The following is a 21,528-nucleotide window of genomic DNA, read 5'->3' as shown; positions in this document are numbered from 1 at the left end:
AAAATCTTATGGACCAATGGACTTGTTCTTATGGTTGATGGGTGAACATCAGTTGAACAATCATCTGGTGAATACACATTTTAGTCCTTATTGGCCATTTCAGTCATTGAAACTGCCCGTACATGTTCAATGAAATCAGGTGATGGATGAAGGATCTTTTTAGGAACATTCTTTGAATGAAAGATCTTTCATCCAACTATCAGACAAAAACTTCAAATATAGCCAACTTTCTTTCAAACAATGATGGTCTGGCATCAGTTGGTTAAAATGATTGATTTATCATCAATTTCACCTGAAGTGAATAGAGTAAGTGGGTACAGCTATTGATGTCACTTACTAATGTCTGCCCACCAACCTCACTGTGAGTGAGCTGGGTGAGAAGCCACATTGGAATGAAGACTAGGTGAGTATTTGTGGATTGAAGTTAACATTGTATAGTTATCAGAATGACTTCTAATGAGTAAACAAGCCATTGATTTAAAGGGACGTTCCACCTAGAGATGAGCAAATTTCATATTTTGAAATTCATTCACTCGTAAAAGTAGAATTGCGTTATGGATTCTGTTACCACGGACCATAACGCAATTCTATGACGGAATGCATAAGAAAATGCCTTTAGAGGCATTCCGTTATTCATTCTGTCATAATAGAAGTATATGGTCAGCATAACGGATCCGTCCGGTTTACATTATGCAGGGGAGTCCTCTTCTGCATAATGGAAACGGGACGGATCCGTTTTGCAGCCCATAGACTTCTAATATGCCTTTAGAGGCATTCTGTCATGGAATTGCATTATGGTCCGTGGTAACGGAATCCATAACGCAATTCATCTATTACCAGTAAACAAAGCGAGGCTTTGCAAACAGCCTTACAATATACTGTTGTCTGCAGCATCTATGGAAAGCTGTAGGTTGCCATAGTAATAGACAACAAACTCTGTGTAGTCTGATCTCTTGGTCATATTTCTAACAATGTATCCCTTACTTCTTGCTAATCTCCTGAATATAAGTTTAATGAGAAGTAGGGGACATATAAAATGATGTTTAACTTGGGTTTGTTTACAGTCTGTTACCATGGAAATGAATAGGTCCGCAAAGGAGCTGTAAACACAAAATAGTTGGAGATTTAAAATTTTGACTGTTTGCAAAGTTGAAAAAAAAACTAAAACATATGCTTCAAGGGTATCAGTTCAGCCCATCAAGGTAAAACTCTCAATTTAGAAATCATATAGGGGAGAAGAGGGGGAAATTGGAAATAAATAAAATGTAACTTTTATTAGATATGTATTAAAACGTCTGTGGTGCAGATCAGAGCTGATTCCAATGTGTAGATGCCAGTGAGATTGAAGATTAAGTGTTCTCCATGTAAGCGGGACCACTACAGAGGACATTTCTATTAGTGTCCTGTTACTCCCTACAGACTAATACTCATTTGTTGCTAAGTGTTATGCTGGGCAATGCTTAGTTTCTTTATTTTTCAATTTAGATACAATTGAATGGTAGAATTTTTTATTTTTTTAAATTGAACCTTCCCTTTAAAGGGGTTATTCCATGATTATTGTAACAAATGAAAACCAGATATCATATAGAACATGGCAATCTCTTTCCAACAAACTTAGAACCTGCCCTGTACCTCACATGGATCCAGAGATCTCCTCATTCATTGCTACAATTGCTCTTCTAGATTTATTTCAAGCTGGCAGCTTAGGAGGCGTGCACTTTCTTAGGGGGCATGTCCTTTCTACTGCCGCTGGTGGTAGTTGAAGGATGGAACTGATCATGTGTTTCCATCTCAGAAAGCAGGACAGAGAAATAAGAAAAAGAGCAAACAGCAGGTGGCGCTACACAGATAGATTTTATTGAATAACTCAATGGCTAAACTAAATTTTTTATTACATACAATTACAAAAGTAATATTTTTTGTAGGACAACCCCCTTTAAGTCATAAACTGACCATTTCCCGGTCTCAGTTCAATTGGTGGCTGCCTGAAAGTACTTTATTTTGTAATCATGACATAATTAAACTGTGGGTAAAAATTATAGTCGGTCTGACGCTAATTAAATATGAAACTTTTCAGTTTGTTACAATGCTGGATAATTTGTGAGCCAGCAATTACACAAACCCTCATAACGACCCAACGGCAAGCAGGAAATAGACCGGGCATTTTTTGACCATTTGAAAGAACACATTATTGCTTTCACAATCATTACACAAAATTATTTCCATAGCAAATGCGTAATTTACTTTATTTAGCACAAGGGTCAGGAAGTTTTTTCTTGTTCTACATAATACAAGTAATTTTACAGGAGTAACCTGTTGTACAATTATAGGAACAAAGTCACTTAGGCAGTAGGCGATGAATGTAAAATGGAAATTAAACCTATATTGTGAGCAAAGTTTACCCATTCCAATTCAACTTCATGATGTATAATGTACTTATATGTTGCCTAGAAGCACTGGGGTTCTGGTTTCAAATCTGACCATGATCCACATCTGTAGGAGTTTGTATGCTGTCCCTATGTTTGTGTGGGTTTCCCCCCACCAGTATACTAGGAAGTAAATTGCCTTGCTATGAAATTGACCCTAGTGGGTGTTTGGGATGGGCAGCTCCTGATTCCACAATCATCCCTGCCCTTTGAACCTCTCGTGTGAGATAAGTATATTACAAGAACAGGAGTCTCACTGGCCAAGCTACAAAGAAAGGGGGGCAAAGATAGCTTATGGCAATGGCAGGTAAATGCAACAAGTACAACACCTACCTGCCACAGACACAAAGCCTGGAACCCATGCAGAAGCGTTGCTGTCCACAAGAACACAAACGGACACAGCACACACCACACATCACACAGGAACCCAGGACCATAAGCTGCAATAAACAAGGAGACCAAAGACACACCTTCATAACATCATGTATAGCATAAACTTATGACCACAAGGGTGGCCCTCACTGGCAGATGGTAAATAACCAGGAGGATGACTCCAGCTAACCATGGCTGAAGTACCCCTCAGACTACTGATCTGAACTGAGGCTAAATAGCCCATGTAGCCACACCCAGACACAGACACACCCAGTGTTCACACAAAGAAGGGAGTTAACCCTTCCTACACCAGGCAAAGGGAAGACAGCAACTTAAAGGGAAAGTGCACACACAAATAAACCCTGTGCACACCAAACAGGAAAGTGCACACATATAACACAAGTTGCCTGAGACAACCGCATGCTATAACAATGAGCAGCCTAGCAACCAGCTCCAGCTGCTCTACTGCCACATACCTTATGTTGCCAGCGGCAACCACAAGTGAGGCAACATACTAGCGGCCCTCACCTGTGGTTGAACAACCAAACTAGACCGCAGGCAACAGCATGCGGTTCAGGTCAGGAGTCACGCTGATGGTGCTTGCGAAGTTCCAGGTGAATGGCGGGAGGCTTGCTTCTTGGACAGGGGATTGGCCAGCATGTAACACAGGGGAAGAGGAGGCAGTGGTGTGACCCGCAGACACTGATTGTGGACCCAGGTGTTCGGCCCAGCTATTAGGGTGCTTTGATGCCATGCGGCAGATCATGCTGGTGGTGGTGAGGTTGTACTTGCTAGTGTTCATGCCCCTGCTCATTTTGGTACGGCGCAGGTTGCAAATGACAATTCTATTATTGTCCGCATTTTCCTAAAAAAAGCACCAGAATGCGGAACACCTACCCCTTGACAAGGAAGATTGCCGCAAGGGGGTGCTCCGGGGAACAGTTGCGGGTCTGTTTGGTGTGGCCCGCCTTCTCCCTTTTGCCACCCCACTGCCTCTTCCAGCCTGTTGCGGTGCTGTGTATCCCTCCCCCTCTGTGCTGCTGTCCTCACTCAGCTTGCCACCTTCCCAGGTTGGGTCAGTGACTTCATCGTCCACCACCTCCTTTTCCACTTCCTCACTCTGGTCATCCTCCTGACTTGACCTAACAAGAACCTCACTTATTGACAACTGTGTCTCATCCTCATCATCACCCTCTTGAGATACTAATTGCCGTTGACTTATTGGCAACTGTGTCTCATCATCCTTTTCCACCTCGTGAAACACTAATTGCCGTTCCCCACCGTCATCTTCTTCTGACTGTGAATGCTCAAGAGTTTGGGAATCAGTGCACAAGATCTCCTCATAGCCCTCTTCAAGCGGGCTTGGCGAGAGGCCCAAATCAAGGAATGGCGATGAAAGGAGCTCCTCGAAATATACGAGTGTGGAATCACTTGTTTACCAAGACTCTCCATGGTGGGCGGAAGGAGGATCAGGGTGAGGATTCTGTTGACCAGACTCTTGGCTACTGAGACTGGACTTTGTGGAAGACAGGGTGGTGCTTTACCGACTGGAAGCATTATCTGCTGCAATCCAACCGGCCACCTGGTCGCACTGGTGTGACTTCGAGAGTGGTGTCCTGCGCCGCCCTGCAAACTGGGACATGAAGCTAGGTATTGTGGATGAGTGTGTTTCTTCTGCTCTGGCAGCAGGCACAGTTTCACCATGCCCAGGACCACGGCCTTTGTGTGCACCATCAGCAGCACGGCCACTTCCCGTCCCTTACTACTCGCCTTGAGCATATTAAATGGTATATATGCTTGCAAGTATGTCACACGTACAGTAGCGCTGGTTTTGTAAGTGTATGCGCAAATAAATTAGACTGAATGTCACAGATATTTAGGATGCGCAAACGTTATACATGAAATGTAGTGCAGGTAATGTCGCTGTCACCAGCGGCTAGAAAAAAGGATGCGCAAACGTTATACAGGAGATGTAGCGCAGGTAATATTGCTGTCAGCAGTGGCCAGAGGGGTGAAATAGATGTGGTTTTCTGTGCACATCGTCGATGGGCCTGGGCTCTTGTTGCAGTATCGCTGCCCATGGGCACTTGCCTAACCTCATTAGCATAAGTTTTAAAAGTCTTTTTTGGAAGATCTCCGGGAGGGACAACACAAATAAAGGTACCATTGTAATAGGGGCACAGGAGTCTATAACCTGATCTGAGCAGTCTTAAAGGCTCAGATTAGGTGACAGACTCCTTTTAAAGCATACCTGAGTTTTCAAGAAAAAGTTTGCATAATGGCTGTGCTTCTTTGTACAATCATAAGTGCGAAAGAACAGTTATGTTTGGGCTTACTTAAAGTCTCTTTCAGCAATATTACTTCTTGTTGCAGCTGCACAGCTAGATAACTTTCTCTCAGAAGCAGTAGGTGTCTCCCTTTTGCCAATACTGTATACAGTGATCTCACTTCCTTTGCTTCCCACTATGTTTGTTTTATTCTAGGGAGCTCAGAAAGCTGATAAGGAGGGATACATCACAGTTACAGAAAAGCAGGAGGCTCTTGTGATGTTTAAAAGCAGTTATTTTATTAGGCTCAGGATCTCAGCTAGAGTCGCTCTGACAAGTCCTACTTTTTTTCAGCCATCTTCTACAGATCTTGCCTGACAACAGGCAGTGAACTGCAAATTAAGAGGAAGTGAGACCCCTAGTGGCCATGACTTTACAGCCTTTTTTTAGGTGGATGTAGACATATTTTTTTAAATGATGTGATTTAGAAATTAGCTATTTACACCGTTCTCTATTAAATTAAATTGTGTGAAAGTGCAGTGACTCTTTAAAGCTCATGCATATATGTGTGCTGCTTTTATATTCTGAGCTCTGCTGTTTTATTCTAGTTTCTGATACAAGTTACTTCCTTTCAGCCATGTTCGATACCATACTATTATCAGTCACCAGCAGGTCCACCACCAGTCATTCTCTATAAAAAAAGCTTCTCTACCTCTTCGCTTTTTCTGTGGAGACATACTGATTTAAATCCTTGCTGCTGAGCTTATGGGTGCGGGCTTTCTAAAGTAACATGTATATACCACTAGTAACTACAAATGTTGCACATTTTTATATTATCATAATTGTAAAAGCTTTAAGTGTTGTTTTTAATGCAAGATATCATAAATGGGAATGTATATGTCTTGTACATTTACATCCTAGTTCTGCAACCTGTGGTGCTTCAGCTGAAGTGGAACTACAAGTTTCATTATGCCATGAAAACTGCTAATTTTAAGGGGTTGCTGCGAATTTGAATGTTTTACAGCCTAAGGTTATTTTCACACAATCAGTGTTTGATCAGTGTTTGAAGCCTACACAGAGATAAGGTATAATGGAGAGATTTGCACCTCTTCTGTGTTGGACCCGTATCTGGTTTTGGCTCACAATCGCTCATGGAAATCACTGATCAAACACTGACCGATCACTGACTGTGTGAAAGCAGCTTTATTCAGTGGAATGACCCCTTTTTTTCCAATTTGGTCACCTAGCTCAAAAGTTGTCACAAGGATATCCTCTTTATTGCAGTGAGAATAAAATAAAACGCTTGTGGATGGATTTAAGAAGGGATGAACCTCATCTGCTTTCAAGTTTTGAAGAATTCCTCACCAGAGTATTTTCACAACTTCAAGAAGCCAATGAGGAAAAGAATGAAATGGAGTGTGCACTCAAAAAGTTAGTAAACTGAAAAAAAAGGGATATGTTCATCTCAGCCAGGGCTGCCATGAGGAATGTTGGGGACCAGAACAGGCAAATTTATAGCAATAACTTTTTGTTTTGCCTCAAGCCATTTTACCATACACATCAGTAAGATTTTAATTTATGTCAGCTTTTATTATGAGTTAAATGTGTGTGTGTGTGGGGGGATTTGCATATTTTTTATTTCTGCTGTTTACTGATCACTAGCGTTGAGCGAAGCAAAGCATTCAGAGCAGAATTTGGTTCAAAGTTTAGGAAAACTTCGATTCCCAACAAATTCAAATTTCCTCGCCCTTCGTGGTAACGAATCAGGTTTTCCTAAAGTGGCGGCTGCACATGTTACAAAGCGAAACCAAGTGTAGAGGAGACAAGCCTGGGAACACGATTTTCCATAATACCATGCAGCCAGCTAGTCTGCAGGTAGCCATCCCCTATGATGTCACTGCCCTATAAAACCCTCACCCCGTGCAGTCTCCACCATTGTCCTGTGAGCTGAACATAGGGAGAGACGTAACAATCTCTCATGTGCTGGAGACAGTGTTGCTGAAAATGATTAATAGAAGAATATTAGAGATGGAGAGAACAGGGAGAGTGCAGGGACAGTGCAGAGAGACTGCAAGGAGAATGCAGGGACAGTGAAGAAAGACTTATTCTGCATCAGTGTTATTTATTTAATTCTACGTTTACTTATTCCTACATCAGCTGTAAACTAAGATATGTAATTCAGTACCAATAAGATGAAAGCCTTTATTATTCCACTGCCAGCGTGCCTTAGAGGGGACAGGTCTTAATGCTGACTATCCTCATCTTTTGCGGGCTTAACTTCTTCCGTATCATCCTTCAAAGTCTCTATGTCCTAGAAATGTCAGCAAGGTGCAGAGAGAGGAGATGCTGGATGTTCCTGATGACATATTCTCATCGATATTAGATGATGTGGAAAAGGAGGGAAAGCAGATGGCAGAAGAAGGGCTCCCACCTGTAGGGCAGGAGAGTGCTGGGGTTAAGGAAGTGGGTATACCAAAGTTGATTTGTATTGTGTTTACTGTCAAATAACCTGCAGGAGATTGCAGGCCAGAACAGCAATAATTTGCATATTGTGCCCCCACCTAACCAGCCCCATCCCATACCAGCAATGCAATGCCACGCGGCCATTAACAATAAAGACCGACTGTACAGTGAGGGCTTCATTATTACATGAAAGGCAGCTGCAGGCTAACTGGTCATGCGGTTCTTTACCACATCATGGCCGCAACCTGCCCACAGCACTGCCACTCCGTGTGGCTGTATAGTAAGGCAGAGTGGCTTGGGTATAGCTGATTTATAATGATTTGTGACAATTAATTAGTAACTAATTGAATTTCTCTGTGAACTTTGGTGACACTGCTGAACCAAATTATTCAAAACATTGCTCATCTCTACTGATCACCATAAATAATGTGTTCACTATATTGTACGGGTTATTATATATACAGGGATACAATCTACTGTTTTGTGATATTAAATAGTAAGTATATCACAAAAACACGGTTATTGTAATTGTTTTTGCTCCATTATTCTTTTTCATAACAATAAAAGATAAAAGTTGGAAAATTAAAGTTCTCCCTTAACCTTTACTAAAAAAAAATATTTGATAGGTATGTACTAGGAATTGAACCCCAGCCCTTCTGAATAGCCAGCAATAGCCTTACCGATACTGTGTAAGAACATTCTGATGTTTTAATAGAATTTTGATAAATTTATTGGAATTCTGTGCGTAGTAACTACTATATATTAGTACTATTTCATATTATGCCTGTGAAGAAAAAAAATACTATTTTGACACAAAAAATCCTACACTAACTACAGAACCCTTCCATACAGTACTGGGTAAGGCTGTTGCCTTTATAGAAAAACTCAGATGTTTGAATAGAATTGTCTGTGTCTAGTAGCTATTATGTAGCATTTCTGTTTATTTAACATTATACCTGTATAGAAAAAAACATGCTATTTAGGCACAAACATGTCTATGCTTGAAAAGAACCCTTCTATACTCATGGATCTGCACAAACGCATCAGTTCAGATAATACAACCGCATGCATCCGTTCAGAACGGATCAGTTTGTATTATCTTTAACATTGCCAAAACGGATCCGTCTTGAACACCAGTGAAAATCTATGGGGGACAGATCCGTTTTCTATTGTGCCATATTGTGTCAGTGAAAACGGATCTGTCCCCATTGACTTACATTGTGTGTCAGGACGGATCCGTTTGGCTCAGTTTCGTCAGACGGACACCAAAACACTGCAAGCAGAATAGAGACAAAACGGAGCCAAACTGATGCATTCTGAGTGGATCCTTATCCATTCAGAATGTATTAAGGGCAAAACTGATCCATTTTGGACGCTTGTGAGATCCCTGGACGGATCTCACGAATGGAAACCAAAACACCAGTGTGAAAGTAGCCTAAGGTTCCTGTTGCCTCCTATACAAAAGGTCTGGGGTTCAATTCCCAGTATGTACCTTTGAAATACATTCTCTATTAAAAGTTATAGCAGAAAAATGAAACTTTTATATAACTTTTTATTTTATGTAAAATGTATCAAAGTCGATGTTAGAAAAATATAATGGAGAAAAACCCATTACAATAAATATTTACTATTAAATATCAGAAAACAGTATTTGGTATCACTGTAATCATAATTACTTCTACAGTATAGTGAACACATTGGTAACCAACTTAAATAAAAATGACACAATTTTTTCCTCTTCATTTAAATCACTTCTGTTGGCAAGATCAACATAAAGTCAAAAGAAAGGTGTCATTATAATTAGCATGATCAACCTTACTGGCCTGGTTTAATAGGGTTCATCATGGTGACAGATGATCTTTAAGAATAGAAAATCTTATCGTTCTAACATGCTAGGTCTATAGTGTAATGGTATATCTTCCTTCTGCCATATAGAAGGTCTGGGGTTCACATTCCCTCAAAGACCTGTAAATTTGTTTCTTTAGTAAAAATGTTTGTGCTGGGAGAGGGCCCTTCCCCAAACTCATATGGAGAGAGAGAGACAATGATTAATTAATATTCACTGCGCTCATGTGAATATTAATGAGGCTGCCAATGTCAGAGTCCTGGGCCTCTGCAGTACCACTAGTAATGTCCTGATGGTGGCCCTGATTTGACACCTATCTTATGTGGTGGTTGGAGTTATGGAGACAGCGTAGCTCGCTGTGCTTCTCTGTTTTCATGAATCCCATCAAAGTGAATGGAAGCTACGGAAACAGCAAAGCTTGCTGTGTACAGTGTAGCTCCAATCTATTTCTATAAAATGTAACCGTTAAGCACAGTTCTCTCAGATGTTTCCTTAACTCCTCCATGAATAGCTGAGATGGGAACATCCGTTAGGCAATTATTAAGTATTAAAGGTAATTCCCTAGACTGATTAGCATATATGGAAAGCTATTTAGGTTATGCCATCAATATCCTATCAGTAAGGCTTTAACTGCTTGGACCTCTGTGATTGTGAGGAACATGTCATTTCTTATTATCTCCTGTTGGCCCCTCCTAGCTATTACCAGCTAATGGTTGACCATATACTGGGGAATAAATCTGAAGAAAGCCACCAAGAGCTGAAGAAGCATGTCAAGAGCAAATATATACATAAGTAAAAGCGAAGACAGTTCTCACACAATACATTTCATTCAAATATAGTGGTTCACTATCCATGAGACAAAGAACTTTCTCATCTATAGGAAGAAAAACATCTAATACAACCTCTCCAAATGGCCACCTTTTTGAGAAGACCTAGACCAGATTTTTGTGTGACAATTTTTCAATTTGGTCTCTTCTTTTGGAGGCGCACCACTATAAAAGACCATTCTTTACTGCAATGATGGGTGGTGATCTAAATAATGTTACACTTCCTAGACATATTCATAGGAATCTAAAGGATATTGAGCCATTTGTAAATCTGGAAAACACACAAGATCCACACCAGTACTTTAGTTGGCCAGTGTCTCATTGGTCAATTGAGTTTTATTGAATGATACATTTTTAGATATGTAATGTATTTACGAAAGTGACATTCACATGTCTTTTTTCACTCCCAATTGTCCAGGAAAATTGCAACTTATGATAATGAAATTCAGAATTTATATGAAGAGATGGAACATCAAATAAAAACCGAGAAAGAACAATTTCTCTTACAAGTAAGTTCTGTAGTCTCTGCTGTATGGTAAAACAAAACGTTTTTACCATCATGTACATTGACCTTGCAATATATCTTTCATGATCTTTGTAAGTGTAATAATGTCTGTTTTTAGGTTCTGCCTTAGGATAAAGACATTTGTGTTCAGGAGAGATAACTATTTCCAGCATAAAGGTCATGGTCCCCTGAGTTATATATTTTATTCCATACTATATCAATATAGTCCTGTAATTCCTTTTTGTTTTTAGTTTCTCAATTTTAGCTTGAGAATGGAGTTTAGATTCACAATTATGGATTATATTCTAATGATTAATATCTTCTGCAGTATACCAGGCTGTATAATACTACCAGACCATGAACAAATGTTACCACCATGCTGTGACCAAATAACAAATACTGGGTTCACCAAGTTATCTTTCCCTATATTTTTACAAATAAGTTAGTAAAATATTTTTTTTGTTTTATTTAAATGTTCCCTCAGGCAGTGATTGTTCAATATAAACCTTCTTTGACCTTTATTCAGTGAATGGAGTTGTAGTACTCCTTTCCTCTCTCTCTTTCCAAAGTCTCTTTCTGCAGAATCTAAGGCTGGCAATATTACTCTTGCAATGGTGGCTGTAATTGCCAGCTGAAGGATAGAAGATTGAGATATGGATGGCAGAACAATGTCCAAGTTTAACGGGTGTTTAGCAATGTTCCTCTCACTGCAGTATAGTCTGCAGCAGCCTTAAACAGCAATTACCTTACTGACTGACTATAATGCTCGGCCATGCAGATTCTGGACCTTCTTGGTTCTCTCTCCTTCTGGAGTACTGTAAAAGTGGATAATCTTCAGAGAAGGTGATTCTCTGAAACTTTGGCCAGGTCCTGTAAGCTACAGCTACAGTAACTCATTACAAACCGACTGAGCTAGGGGCAGACCCAAGACCCACACCTTCATGCAGGGGCTGAGTCAAGATGGTTAATCATTTGATCCATGCAGAGATATGCTAGTACATTACATGACATTAACATATTAAATAATGTTACATAACATTATAGAACAAGAACTTTTTTCAAGTATCCTGGTTTAGGGTACTGTACAAAGGCTGGATAAACTATACTGTGACTAAATAATACCTCCAGATCATGATAAAATGTAACCACTATAATGCAATTGAATAATACCACCAAATCATGACTAACTATGACCATTCCACTGTGACTAAATAATGCTGCCAGACTATGGTCAGATATTGCCACCATATCGTAACCATATTGCCACCATGACAGTATTATACCAACATATCACATGACCAATTTTTACCACTGTACATCGGACAATACAATACTAACCTGGTGCAAATGGAGGCAGAATAATTAACAACCTCTTTAAGAGATACATATTTCTATTTCATGCAATAGATATCTTTGTCTGTTTTCAGAAACATTATTATAACAGACCAAAAATTGTCAGTCATCATCATATTGATAAGAAATGTTTTTTAACCTATTTTAGGGTTTTTTAATCTTATAAATAAATTGACTTTCTAATGCAGCCAGAAATGCATTAATGGAACACTTAGAGGCTGTGGTTTTTACTTTCAGGAAACACAACTTAATTGAGTCTTTGTAGAAAAATATATTTTAAATGAAAAAGGAAGAGCCCTGAGTCTGTTCGGTATCTCTTGTGAGCGTTGCTAACAGCAATCATTTTCTTTCTTAATGGCTTTTAATGGGAGCCTGAGCAATGGCTGAACAATGAAAAAACAAAAAAATCTATAATGCATTTCACATTGGATTTAGCCATTAGATAGAGAATTGTGACATTCTTTATATCTACTGACACCCGGGGCCAAATTGTATTTTTTGTTGTATAATATGAATACATCTATACTTAAGGATATTTTTTTTTATTTTACAAAGTTATTTTACAAAAATCCTCAGAAAACATTTTTAAGAATATTTGGACACTGAGAAAATTTAATACATGGTGTTATTCCTATCAGGAGGTCTGAGGGGGCAGAGCATGGCATGATCAAAAAGATGCATTTTATATTTCATGCTTGACCCCCAGCGCTGTTTCGTCAGGCCTTGCAGTAGGTATAACACAGTTTTGCTTAGAGTGTTTCTTTAAAGGTATTGTCGATTTGGATAATACATCTGATCTCTAAGGAGCTCAACAGTGGGGGTATCATAAGATCAAAGTTCCATATCATGAGGGGACCTTTTTTAATAAAACAGGATTGTTTAAAGTTGGTAACCCCTTCAGGGTGCTGCCACACTATATTTTTTTCCTGTTTTGAAAATGAATGCATTTTTAGAAATTTTCTGAGGGTGGTGTTTTTTATTTGTCACGGTCAGCGGATGTGAACCCACTGTGCTATGGACTGGCTTTACCCTGGTTTTCGCTAGAGCCTCTTATGGTGAGGATAGACTTTGCCGTTAGGGTAATTGCCAGGTACCACTCCAGGGCAGTCCCAGAGTCAGTAGCAGCTGGTCCAGGCGAACCAGGACATACCTGCAAAGGTACCTGACAGTACAGGCATGGTTAGACAGGCAGGGTCGTTACCAGGAGCAACACAGACAGGAACTGGAAGATGAGGCAGAGACATAATCGAGACAAGCAATGGGTCAGGGCAGGCGGCACAGGAATGAAGTCAGACAATCCGGGTCGGCAACAGGAGGAGCGATGCAAGCAGGCAGGGATTAGATGAAGAGCGTAGTCTAGGAAAGAGGCACGTAGTCAGGAACACAAGTGGGAACACAACACAGCCCCGCCCAAGGAGTAATGCGTACAGCAGCCGAGCACAAGCAGCATTCAGGTAGACTGGAAGCTGAGGAGCGGAATCTCTAGAGCAGCAGCAGAGACAGGGAAGCACAGATCATGATCACAGGTGAGCACGGCGCCCGGAACCGTGGTGGCGAGCAGGGGGACAATGTTGCACCGAGGACGCTGTTACATTATTCACACAACAATTTATTGCTGTTTTTTTTATCCATTTATTTTTCCTTATAGAGTGGTCTATGGGAAAGCACCTGAAAAAACATTAAACCCAGGGCATGCTGGGATTAAATAATAAACTTCAAGGGTAAAAAACTAAAAAACAGACAAAAAAAACCCCAAAAACGGAATTCTATTATAAAACACCACACAAAAAAATGCAATGTTTGTTGTGGGAGGTTTATATTATACTATTGGCCAACATTTAACATCTGGATTCCATATTTTTCACTGTAAAAAAAAAAACGTACAGAAAAACACTGGCAAAAATACTGCTGAACCCACCCACAATTTTGCATTTCCACAGCTTTTCAAGTATTTGGATGAATATGAACTGTACTGATGCATTCAGAGGTACAGTGTGCACAGACTTCTATGGGTGCCTTTTTATGGTGTCATAAAATTTGAGACCATGAGAACCTACCTTCCTGTTTATTAACAATTAAAGCTATACATTTGTTAATATAAATTTGTTACATTCTTTATTATATTTTTGTTATATTTAGGACACAGAGAGGTTTCAAACACGCAGCCAAATGCTGGAAGAGAAGCTGCAGAACAAGGAACAGGAGTTGGAGCATCTAGTGCTTAAGCAAAAAAGGGTATCTACACTTCTTTACTTAAAATCTGGCTAATGTCAGGGTAACTCCACCACAGTACATACTTTCCATATCACTCCTTTAGTAGGTTCTTGTTTGCTCATTGGCCAGTTGTCATGACCAACAGCTGCGGATTGTTTGCTGTAATTGCATTAAATGTAAATTGTACTCTATGGATTAATCAGCTTCATTCATAATGATACACCATAGGTCTGTGATGGCTAACCTCCAGCACTCCATCTGTGGTAAAACTGCAACTCCCAAGATGCACACTTGCTTGACTGTTCTCTGTTGTGCCTTTTATAGCATGTATGTCTAAAAATCATAATTATAGTGGATTTGATTATATATAAGAGGCCATGTTGTGAAATATTCACAATTTTTGTATGTATTGTTAAAGTTGGCCGAAATAGGTTCATGGAAAGGACACTGTTCATAAGGTTTCTTCTCTATTGATGTACCAGTCTGAGAAGAGTCATTCTTGTCTCCTTATAGATTTATGACTAAGATAAGGATTTTCTCTAGACGTATCTGGTACTAATTACCCCTACAGTTGATGTCTATTGGTGAAGCAGAAAATCTGTGGTGTCTGTATACACGGTGGGGTTTCGCTCTGGTAGATGGGATTAGCGGACACAGTATAGAGGCAACAAGTTATTTGGATCAAACAGTTCAGTGTTTTATTCACACTTTAGGCAAGTGACAAAACAAGCAGTCATAATCAAACAAAAAGTCACCTTGCGATGTTGGTGTTAATTCACACCATGCAGCAATTCTGCCTCAAAGAGTCCTTGCTGATAGCAGCACCAACCTGTTTTCATGCCAAACAGGTAGCAAGCCTTCATGCAGACACACAGACTCCTGAGCTCCACTGTCAGAGGGAGGTAAATCCATGCACCTGGCAGTGCTGGCTGATTTTTATTCCTAGCAAAATCCGGCCTGGAACATGGGGAGTAGTCACCCACCCAACACTTTGACTACTCCCAGTAAAAGCCGTCCTGGATCAGCTATGACAGACATGCTAACTCTCAAGGTGTCAATTAGCAATAGCTGCTGCTGACACATAAAATACCAGCTCTTACTTCACCGAGGCCAGGAACCTCGGTGAAGCATACCTTCCATCCACAATGGTCCCTTGCGCCTTCCTATAACACATATAATGAACCTTATTTTTTTTTTTAGCATAAGATAATCAATAGGACATATGTATTGTTTTATATTGTTAAATATTATGAAGGATGTCAATGCATCTATTACCGTATTTTTCGCCCCATAAGACGCACTTTTTCTTTCCCCAAAATGGGGGAGAAATGCCCCTGCGTCTTATGGGGCGAATGCTTGCAGTTTTACATCGCAAGCTGCGATGTACGAGCGAGCGGGGACTCGGGGAGGGACTGGGAGGAGGATCTGGGGGCTGGCAATAGTGGCGGGGTGGTTCAGTCAGTGTAGTATCCCAGCCCCACCGCTCCGGTATACTAAAATAAGATGTCATATCCAAGTAATACTTATTAAACATGCCCCCTCAGTCCTATTACTACCTTACATCCTAATCGCTGCTGTAGAATTCAGGCCGGGCGGGCGGCAGCGTAACTCTTGTCACGTGCCTGCGCAGCCTACTTTATGAATGAAGCAGGCGGCGCAGGCAAGTGACGTCAGTGAGAGACGCGCCGGCCGCCCGGCCTGCCTGCCTGAATTCTACACAAGCGATTAGGATGTAAGGTAGTAATAGGACTGAGGGGGCATGTTTAATAAGTATTACTTGAATATGACATCTTATTTTAGTATACTGGCGGCGGCGATCTGTGGATGGCACAGTTATGGGCTAGGGGGGTCTGTGGATGGCACTGTTATGGGCTGGGGGGGTCTGTGGATGGCACTGTTATGGGCTGGGGGGGGTCTGTGGATGGCACTGTTATTGGCTGGGGGGTCTGTGGATGGCACATATATAACAGTGCCACCCACATATCCCCCCCAGCCCCCTGTAACAGTGCCATCCACAGATCCCCCTGTAACAGTGCAAGCCACAGATCCCACCATAACAGTGTCCGTCATCCACAGATCCCCCCATAACAGTGTCCGTCATCCACAGATCCCCCCATAACAGTGTCCGTCATCCACAGATCCCCCCATAACAGTGTCCGTCATCCACAGATCCCCCCATAACAGTTTCCGTCATCCACAGATCCCCCCCATAACAGTGTCCGTCATCCACAGATCCCCCCCATAACAGTGTCCGTCATCCACAGATCCCCCCCATAACAGTGTCCGTCATCCACAGATCCCCCATAACAGTGTCCGTCATCCACAGATCCCCCCATAACAGTGTCTGTCATCCACAGATCCCCCCATAACAGTGTCCGTCATCCACAGATCCCCCACATAACAGTGTCAGTCATCCACAGATCCCCCCCATAACAGTGTCTGTCATCCACAGATCCCCCCATAACAGTGTCCATCATCCACAGATCCCCAGTAATAGTGCCATCCACAGACCACCATTAGTTCCAAACCCACCAAACACACAGCACACCTTTTGGTTAAACATTTTTTTTTTCTTATTTTCCTCCCAAAAAACCTAGGTGCGTCTTATGGGCCAGTGCGTCTTATAGGGCGAAAAATACGGTATCTTATATATTTCTCACTAGGAACGCATACACTCCTAAAACATGATGAGAAGAATTTTAGGTATAAACTTTGTTAATGACTCTCCGTTCAGGGAAGGCAGTGTTTTTGTAACTAACAATCAATCAACCGTTAAAGTGACAGGGGAGACACACATGTCTGTGAGAGTACAAGGTCTATTATATTCTTATGAGTACCATACATTTTATAGTTTGGGAAATGTGTAAACTGGTACCTTACTGTCTATGCTTTAATTGGTACATTAGTGTCTATGCTTTAATTGGTACATGTGTCAAAGTTATTCGCTGTAGCTCTGATTTAGCAATCCATATGTTATGTGTATGGAATGTAAGATGAAGTCAGACCTGGACATTTAACCCTTACTAGTAATGATGCTAATAGCTTATGCAATAGTGCCACCTAGGTATAAATAAGTAACATTACACCAACATCAGAAATGCATTCTGGGTGATACAGTGACATCACAGTCATTATCATATGTACACGCCTAACCGACAATGATTGGAAAACTCCAAGTTGGGAAGGTGTGTCTAACTAATAAGTTTTTGATAATAAACCACACACAAGAAAAAAAAGGAGAGAAGAAAGAAAGGAGAGACCCTAGAAGAAAAATCACAATGATCAGAACGGATTTTACAGCGGACTTCCCTTAGACTCTGCATATTATCTACATTCCTGGGTAACATATTACTTTATTATGTATAGTATTGATTGAATTAATTGGCCTGATATTTAGTAACTCCCCGCTTTAGTGCGGATGTATAATGTTAAAAGTCCTACATCAATATTATCACTATTCAGTAAAGATGCATATTACTGAATAAAAGATCTAATATTGATATCGGGGAAACTCTCTGATTGAAATATTCACATTCCATAGTCAATATCAGGCCTGATAATTTATAAGTTGTGTCGCAATACTACCCGATATCCAAGATTGGTCATAGTTTGAGCAGAGCAAGGATTCGTATGATTAGCTACCCTAATCACTATTGAGTTAACTGTGTCAACTGAAAGTATATCTCATAATTGTGGTTTAGACGGTTGTATTACATTTTATGTTTGAGAGGTAATAAGGAACGCTGGTATTTGTGTTAGAGCCATCTAGTGGCGAATATATGGCACTACATATTACTGCCTGTTATTGCATATTATTGAATTTTATATTGATTAAGCTTTGATTGTATTCTAAGTTATTGTATAATAAATGTATTTATATTTCTGCATAGACGTTTGTACCATGTTTTACTGATTGCACAATATAATTAAATTAAAGACAAACTCTTTTTGAGGTGTTTTATATGTCCACCTCTAGGATCAATTCCCTTTGAAATTTTTTCTTTGATCCTTTCTTTATATAAATCATTTGCCTTATATCCCTGGCATCTCAGAACTCCATAGAAATGAATGCAGCATGCTAGGAGTCGTAGTTTCACCACAGCTGGAGTGCCAGAGGTTTCCATCCCTGCCCTAGGTTCTCACACTGTAGTATGTGTACCCCATGTGGTATATACAGTGTCCTGAAGGACTTATTCACACATTAGTGTTTGGTCTGTGTTTTCCATCAATAATTGTGAGCCAAAACAATGTGCGGATCAAAAATTCAGAACAGGTGTAAATACTTCCATTATACCTCATCTTGGTGGAGGATCCACTCCTATTTTTGGCTCCCAGTCACGAACCAAACACTGACTGTGTGAATAATGCCTAAAGGTGTTGTTCAGGATTTTACTATGGTGGGCCTATTCTCAGGAAAGGACATTGAGAGTGCAGGGTGCTGGGGACCCACCAATCAGATATTGATGGCCTATCCTTAGGATAGACCATTAATATCTGATCAGTTGGTGCCCAACACCCTGGACCTCTGCCAATGTGATATTGATGTCCTATAAGCAAACCATAGTAAAATCCTGAACAACACCTTTAAGGTGCGCCAACACTGTCCACATGCCCTGCTTTAACAGGTGCATACACTGTATGATCCTGCTGCTGATATAACTAACATAGGATTCCCATTAGATAGAAGTCTGCCAAATCTTCAGTTGAGAGTATTGTCTGGCAAGTCGCTGACCACCACAGATCTTGCTCCTGAAAACCCCAAGGATGAGTTAGTATATTTTCTCAGTTGTATTATATTCTTGCAATGAATGGCCAGCTATGTAATATAACATGGATAGACTGGGTTGTCAGAGTGGGAGCAGCTCTTACTTAGTGGTTCCCTGCTCTGGCTCATTTAGGAGTTCTTGAGCAGTCACCCCTCCATTAATATCCATATGCCCTAAATGACCATATGAACATGGAAGGTCTTTATGAAACAACTCATTGAACCCAGAACAGTTTTCAGGATACATTTTTTTTATGGTTTACTAATATGTTAGCAGTCTCCACATTCATTTTTCAAATGTAGGCACTGTCCTTTTAATAGTCTTAGGCCTCATGCACACGGCCGTGTTCCGCGGCCGAGAGTGGACCGTGGAAACCCGGCCGGGATTCCTCCTGACAGCATGAGCGCACGGCGTCATTGGTTGCTAGTATAATGTATTACTGTACAGCAGCGGCTGCATGAAGCGCACGGCGTCATAGCAAGTGTATTACTGTACAGCAGCGGCTGCATGAAGCGCACGGCGTCATAGCAACCAATGACGCTGTGCGCTCATGCTGTCAGGAGGAATCCCGGCCGGGTTTCCACGGTCCACTCTCGGCCGCGGAACACGGCCGTGTGCATGAGGCCTAAATGATATTCCTGGCTGAGAAAAGAGAATTTACTCCATCCAGATGCACTTGATATAGACAGCTATGCTTCACTCTAGTCCAGCTTGGGGGTGCCATATTCTCCAAAATAGGTATGTGTCTATAGTGCCCACTGCAGGGTGTAGACCTTCATCAGACCAGCCATCTGTTTCTCTGTGGCATGACTGGGGACCTGAGGCCTTTAAACCAAGCCAAAGCTGTAGAGTCCAATAGCCAAAACGCAAACGTTATCATGACATTCTGTTTCCTTGTACCCTCCAGTTTCACTGCTTAACCTTCTCTAAATAATTCCATTTTTTGTGAGTTTTCTTCTCTTTTTGGCCCCAGATATTCTCTGCAGATATTCACAGGGCTGCTTACATCCACCAACTCTCTCACTCAAGCCTTATTCACACGTCCATTTCTGTGCTCAAATCCATGAGCAGGTGGTCAGTGATGCATCCATGAAGCCATGAAGGATCCGTGTTGGGTACGTGTGTCTGTTTTTTGCTGTCCGTGTTGCATCCATGTTTCACTGACACTGAACAGTGAATTTAAAAAATTATTTTTATAGCATCTCTTCCTAATGATCTGTGAAACACGGATGCAACATGGATGGCATCCGTGTTGCATCCATGGTTTTCACTGACTCATAGATTATAATGGACGTAATGGATCCGTGAACATGGACAAAATAGAGCATGCATCCGTGCTAAAAACACAGACCCACGGACCATGCTAAAACACTGATGTCTGAATACACACATTAAATTGAATGAGGACGTGTGCTGTCCGTGGAGAATACGTACAGTACATGTCCGTGAAACACGGACGTGTGAATGAGGCTTCACTTGCTAACTGCTGCCTTACAGGAGGAAGCCAAGCCCAAGGGGTTAGACGTGCCCCTGCCTAGTAATGGTTGCTATTGCCTTGAAATTAACTCTCTCTGTCTCAGCCAGGTGTAATTTAATTTATATACCTTACCACACATTAGAAAAAAATAATGTGCAAAATTCCTTTATTAACAGTAAATTCTATTAGAAGTGGCCTTCTAATTATTCAGTGGCCTCTGGATTACTGCATATGGTTCAAAATCACCTGAACTCACTGTCCCTATACATAAAAAAAATAACCAGCTCCATCCACTGCCCAACAAGTAGAGCTGTATCGTTCCAGCGACAGCTTCTGGTACCAGAGCAACTGCAGAACAGCTGATTGTCGGGATACGGGGTGTCGGACTTTCAGTAATCAGATAATGATGGTGAGTTCTGAGGATAGGCCATCACTTGTAAAAGAGTGGACAAACCCTTTAAATCTATTTGCCTATATTATCTATTAAGGAACTGAGTTAGGGCTCATGCACACGAACGCATTTTCTTTCCGTGTCTGTTCCGTTTTTTTTGTGGACCTTATGCAGAACTATTTAGTTTAATGGGTCCACAAAAAAATGGAAGTTACTCCGTGTGCATTCCGTTTCCGTATGTCCGTATTTCCGTTTCGCAAAAAAATAGAACATGTCTTATTAGGTCTCATGCACACGGCCATAAGAATTTTGTGGTCCCCCAAAAACGGATCCCCAAAAAATACGGATGACGTCCGTGTGCATTACGTATTGCAGAATGGAACAGCTGGCCCCTAATAGAACAGTACTATCCTTGTCCGTAATGCGGACAATAATAGGACATGTTCTTTTATTTTGCGGAACGGAAATATGGACATACGGAAACCGAATGCACACGGAGTAAATTCCGTTTTTTTGCAGACCCATTGAAATTAATGGTTCCGCATAAGGTCCGCAAAAAAAACGGAACGGTCACGGAAAGAAAATACGTTCATGTGCATGAGCCCTTATTGTCCACATTAC

General features: G+C 41.0%; 1 protein-coding gene across 2 annotated transcripts in view; it reads left to right on the top strand.

Annotated features, from left to right (window-relative positions):
* The window catches only part of CRACR2A (calcium release activated channel regulator 2A), a 181,379-nt gene that overhangs the window by 109,849 nt on the left and 50,002 nt on the right, over positions 1-21,528 (top strand). For both annotated transcript variants that reach the window (XM_044277943.1, XM_044277942.1), the window contains exons 5-7: positions 6,350-6,496; positions 10,620-10,710; positions 14,199-14,294. In XM_044277943.1, coding sequence (XP_044133878.1) covers positions 6,350-6,496; positions 10,620-10,710; positions 14,199-14,294 — 334 coding nt within the window. The remainder of the gene's footprint in view (positions 1-6,349; positions 6,497-10,619; positions 10,711-14,198; positions 14,295-21,528) is intronic.

The sequence above is a fragment of the Bufo gargarizans genome, chromosome 2, assembly GCF_014858855.1.
Source record: "Bufo gargarizans isolate SCDJY-AF-19 chromosome 2, ASM1485885v1, whole genome shotgun sequence".
NCBI lineage: Eukaryota > Metazoa > Chordata > Amphibia > Anura > Bufonidae > Bufo > Bufo gargarizans.
This window is presented reverse-complemented; position numbering and strand designations above follow the sequence as displayed.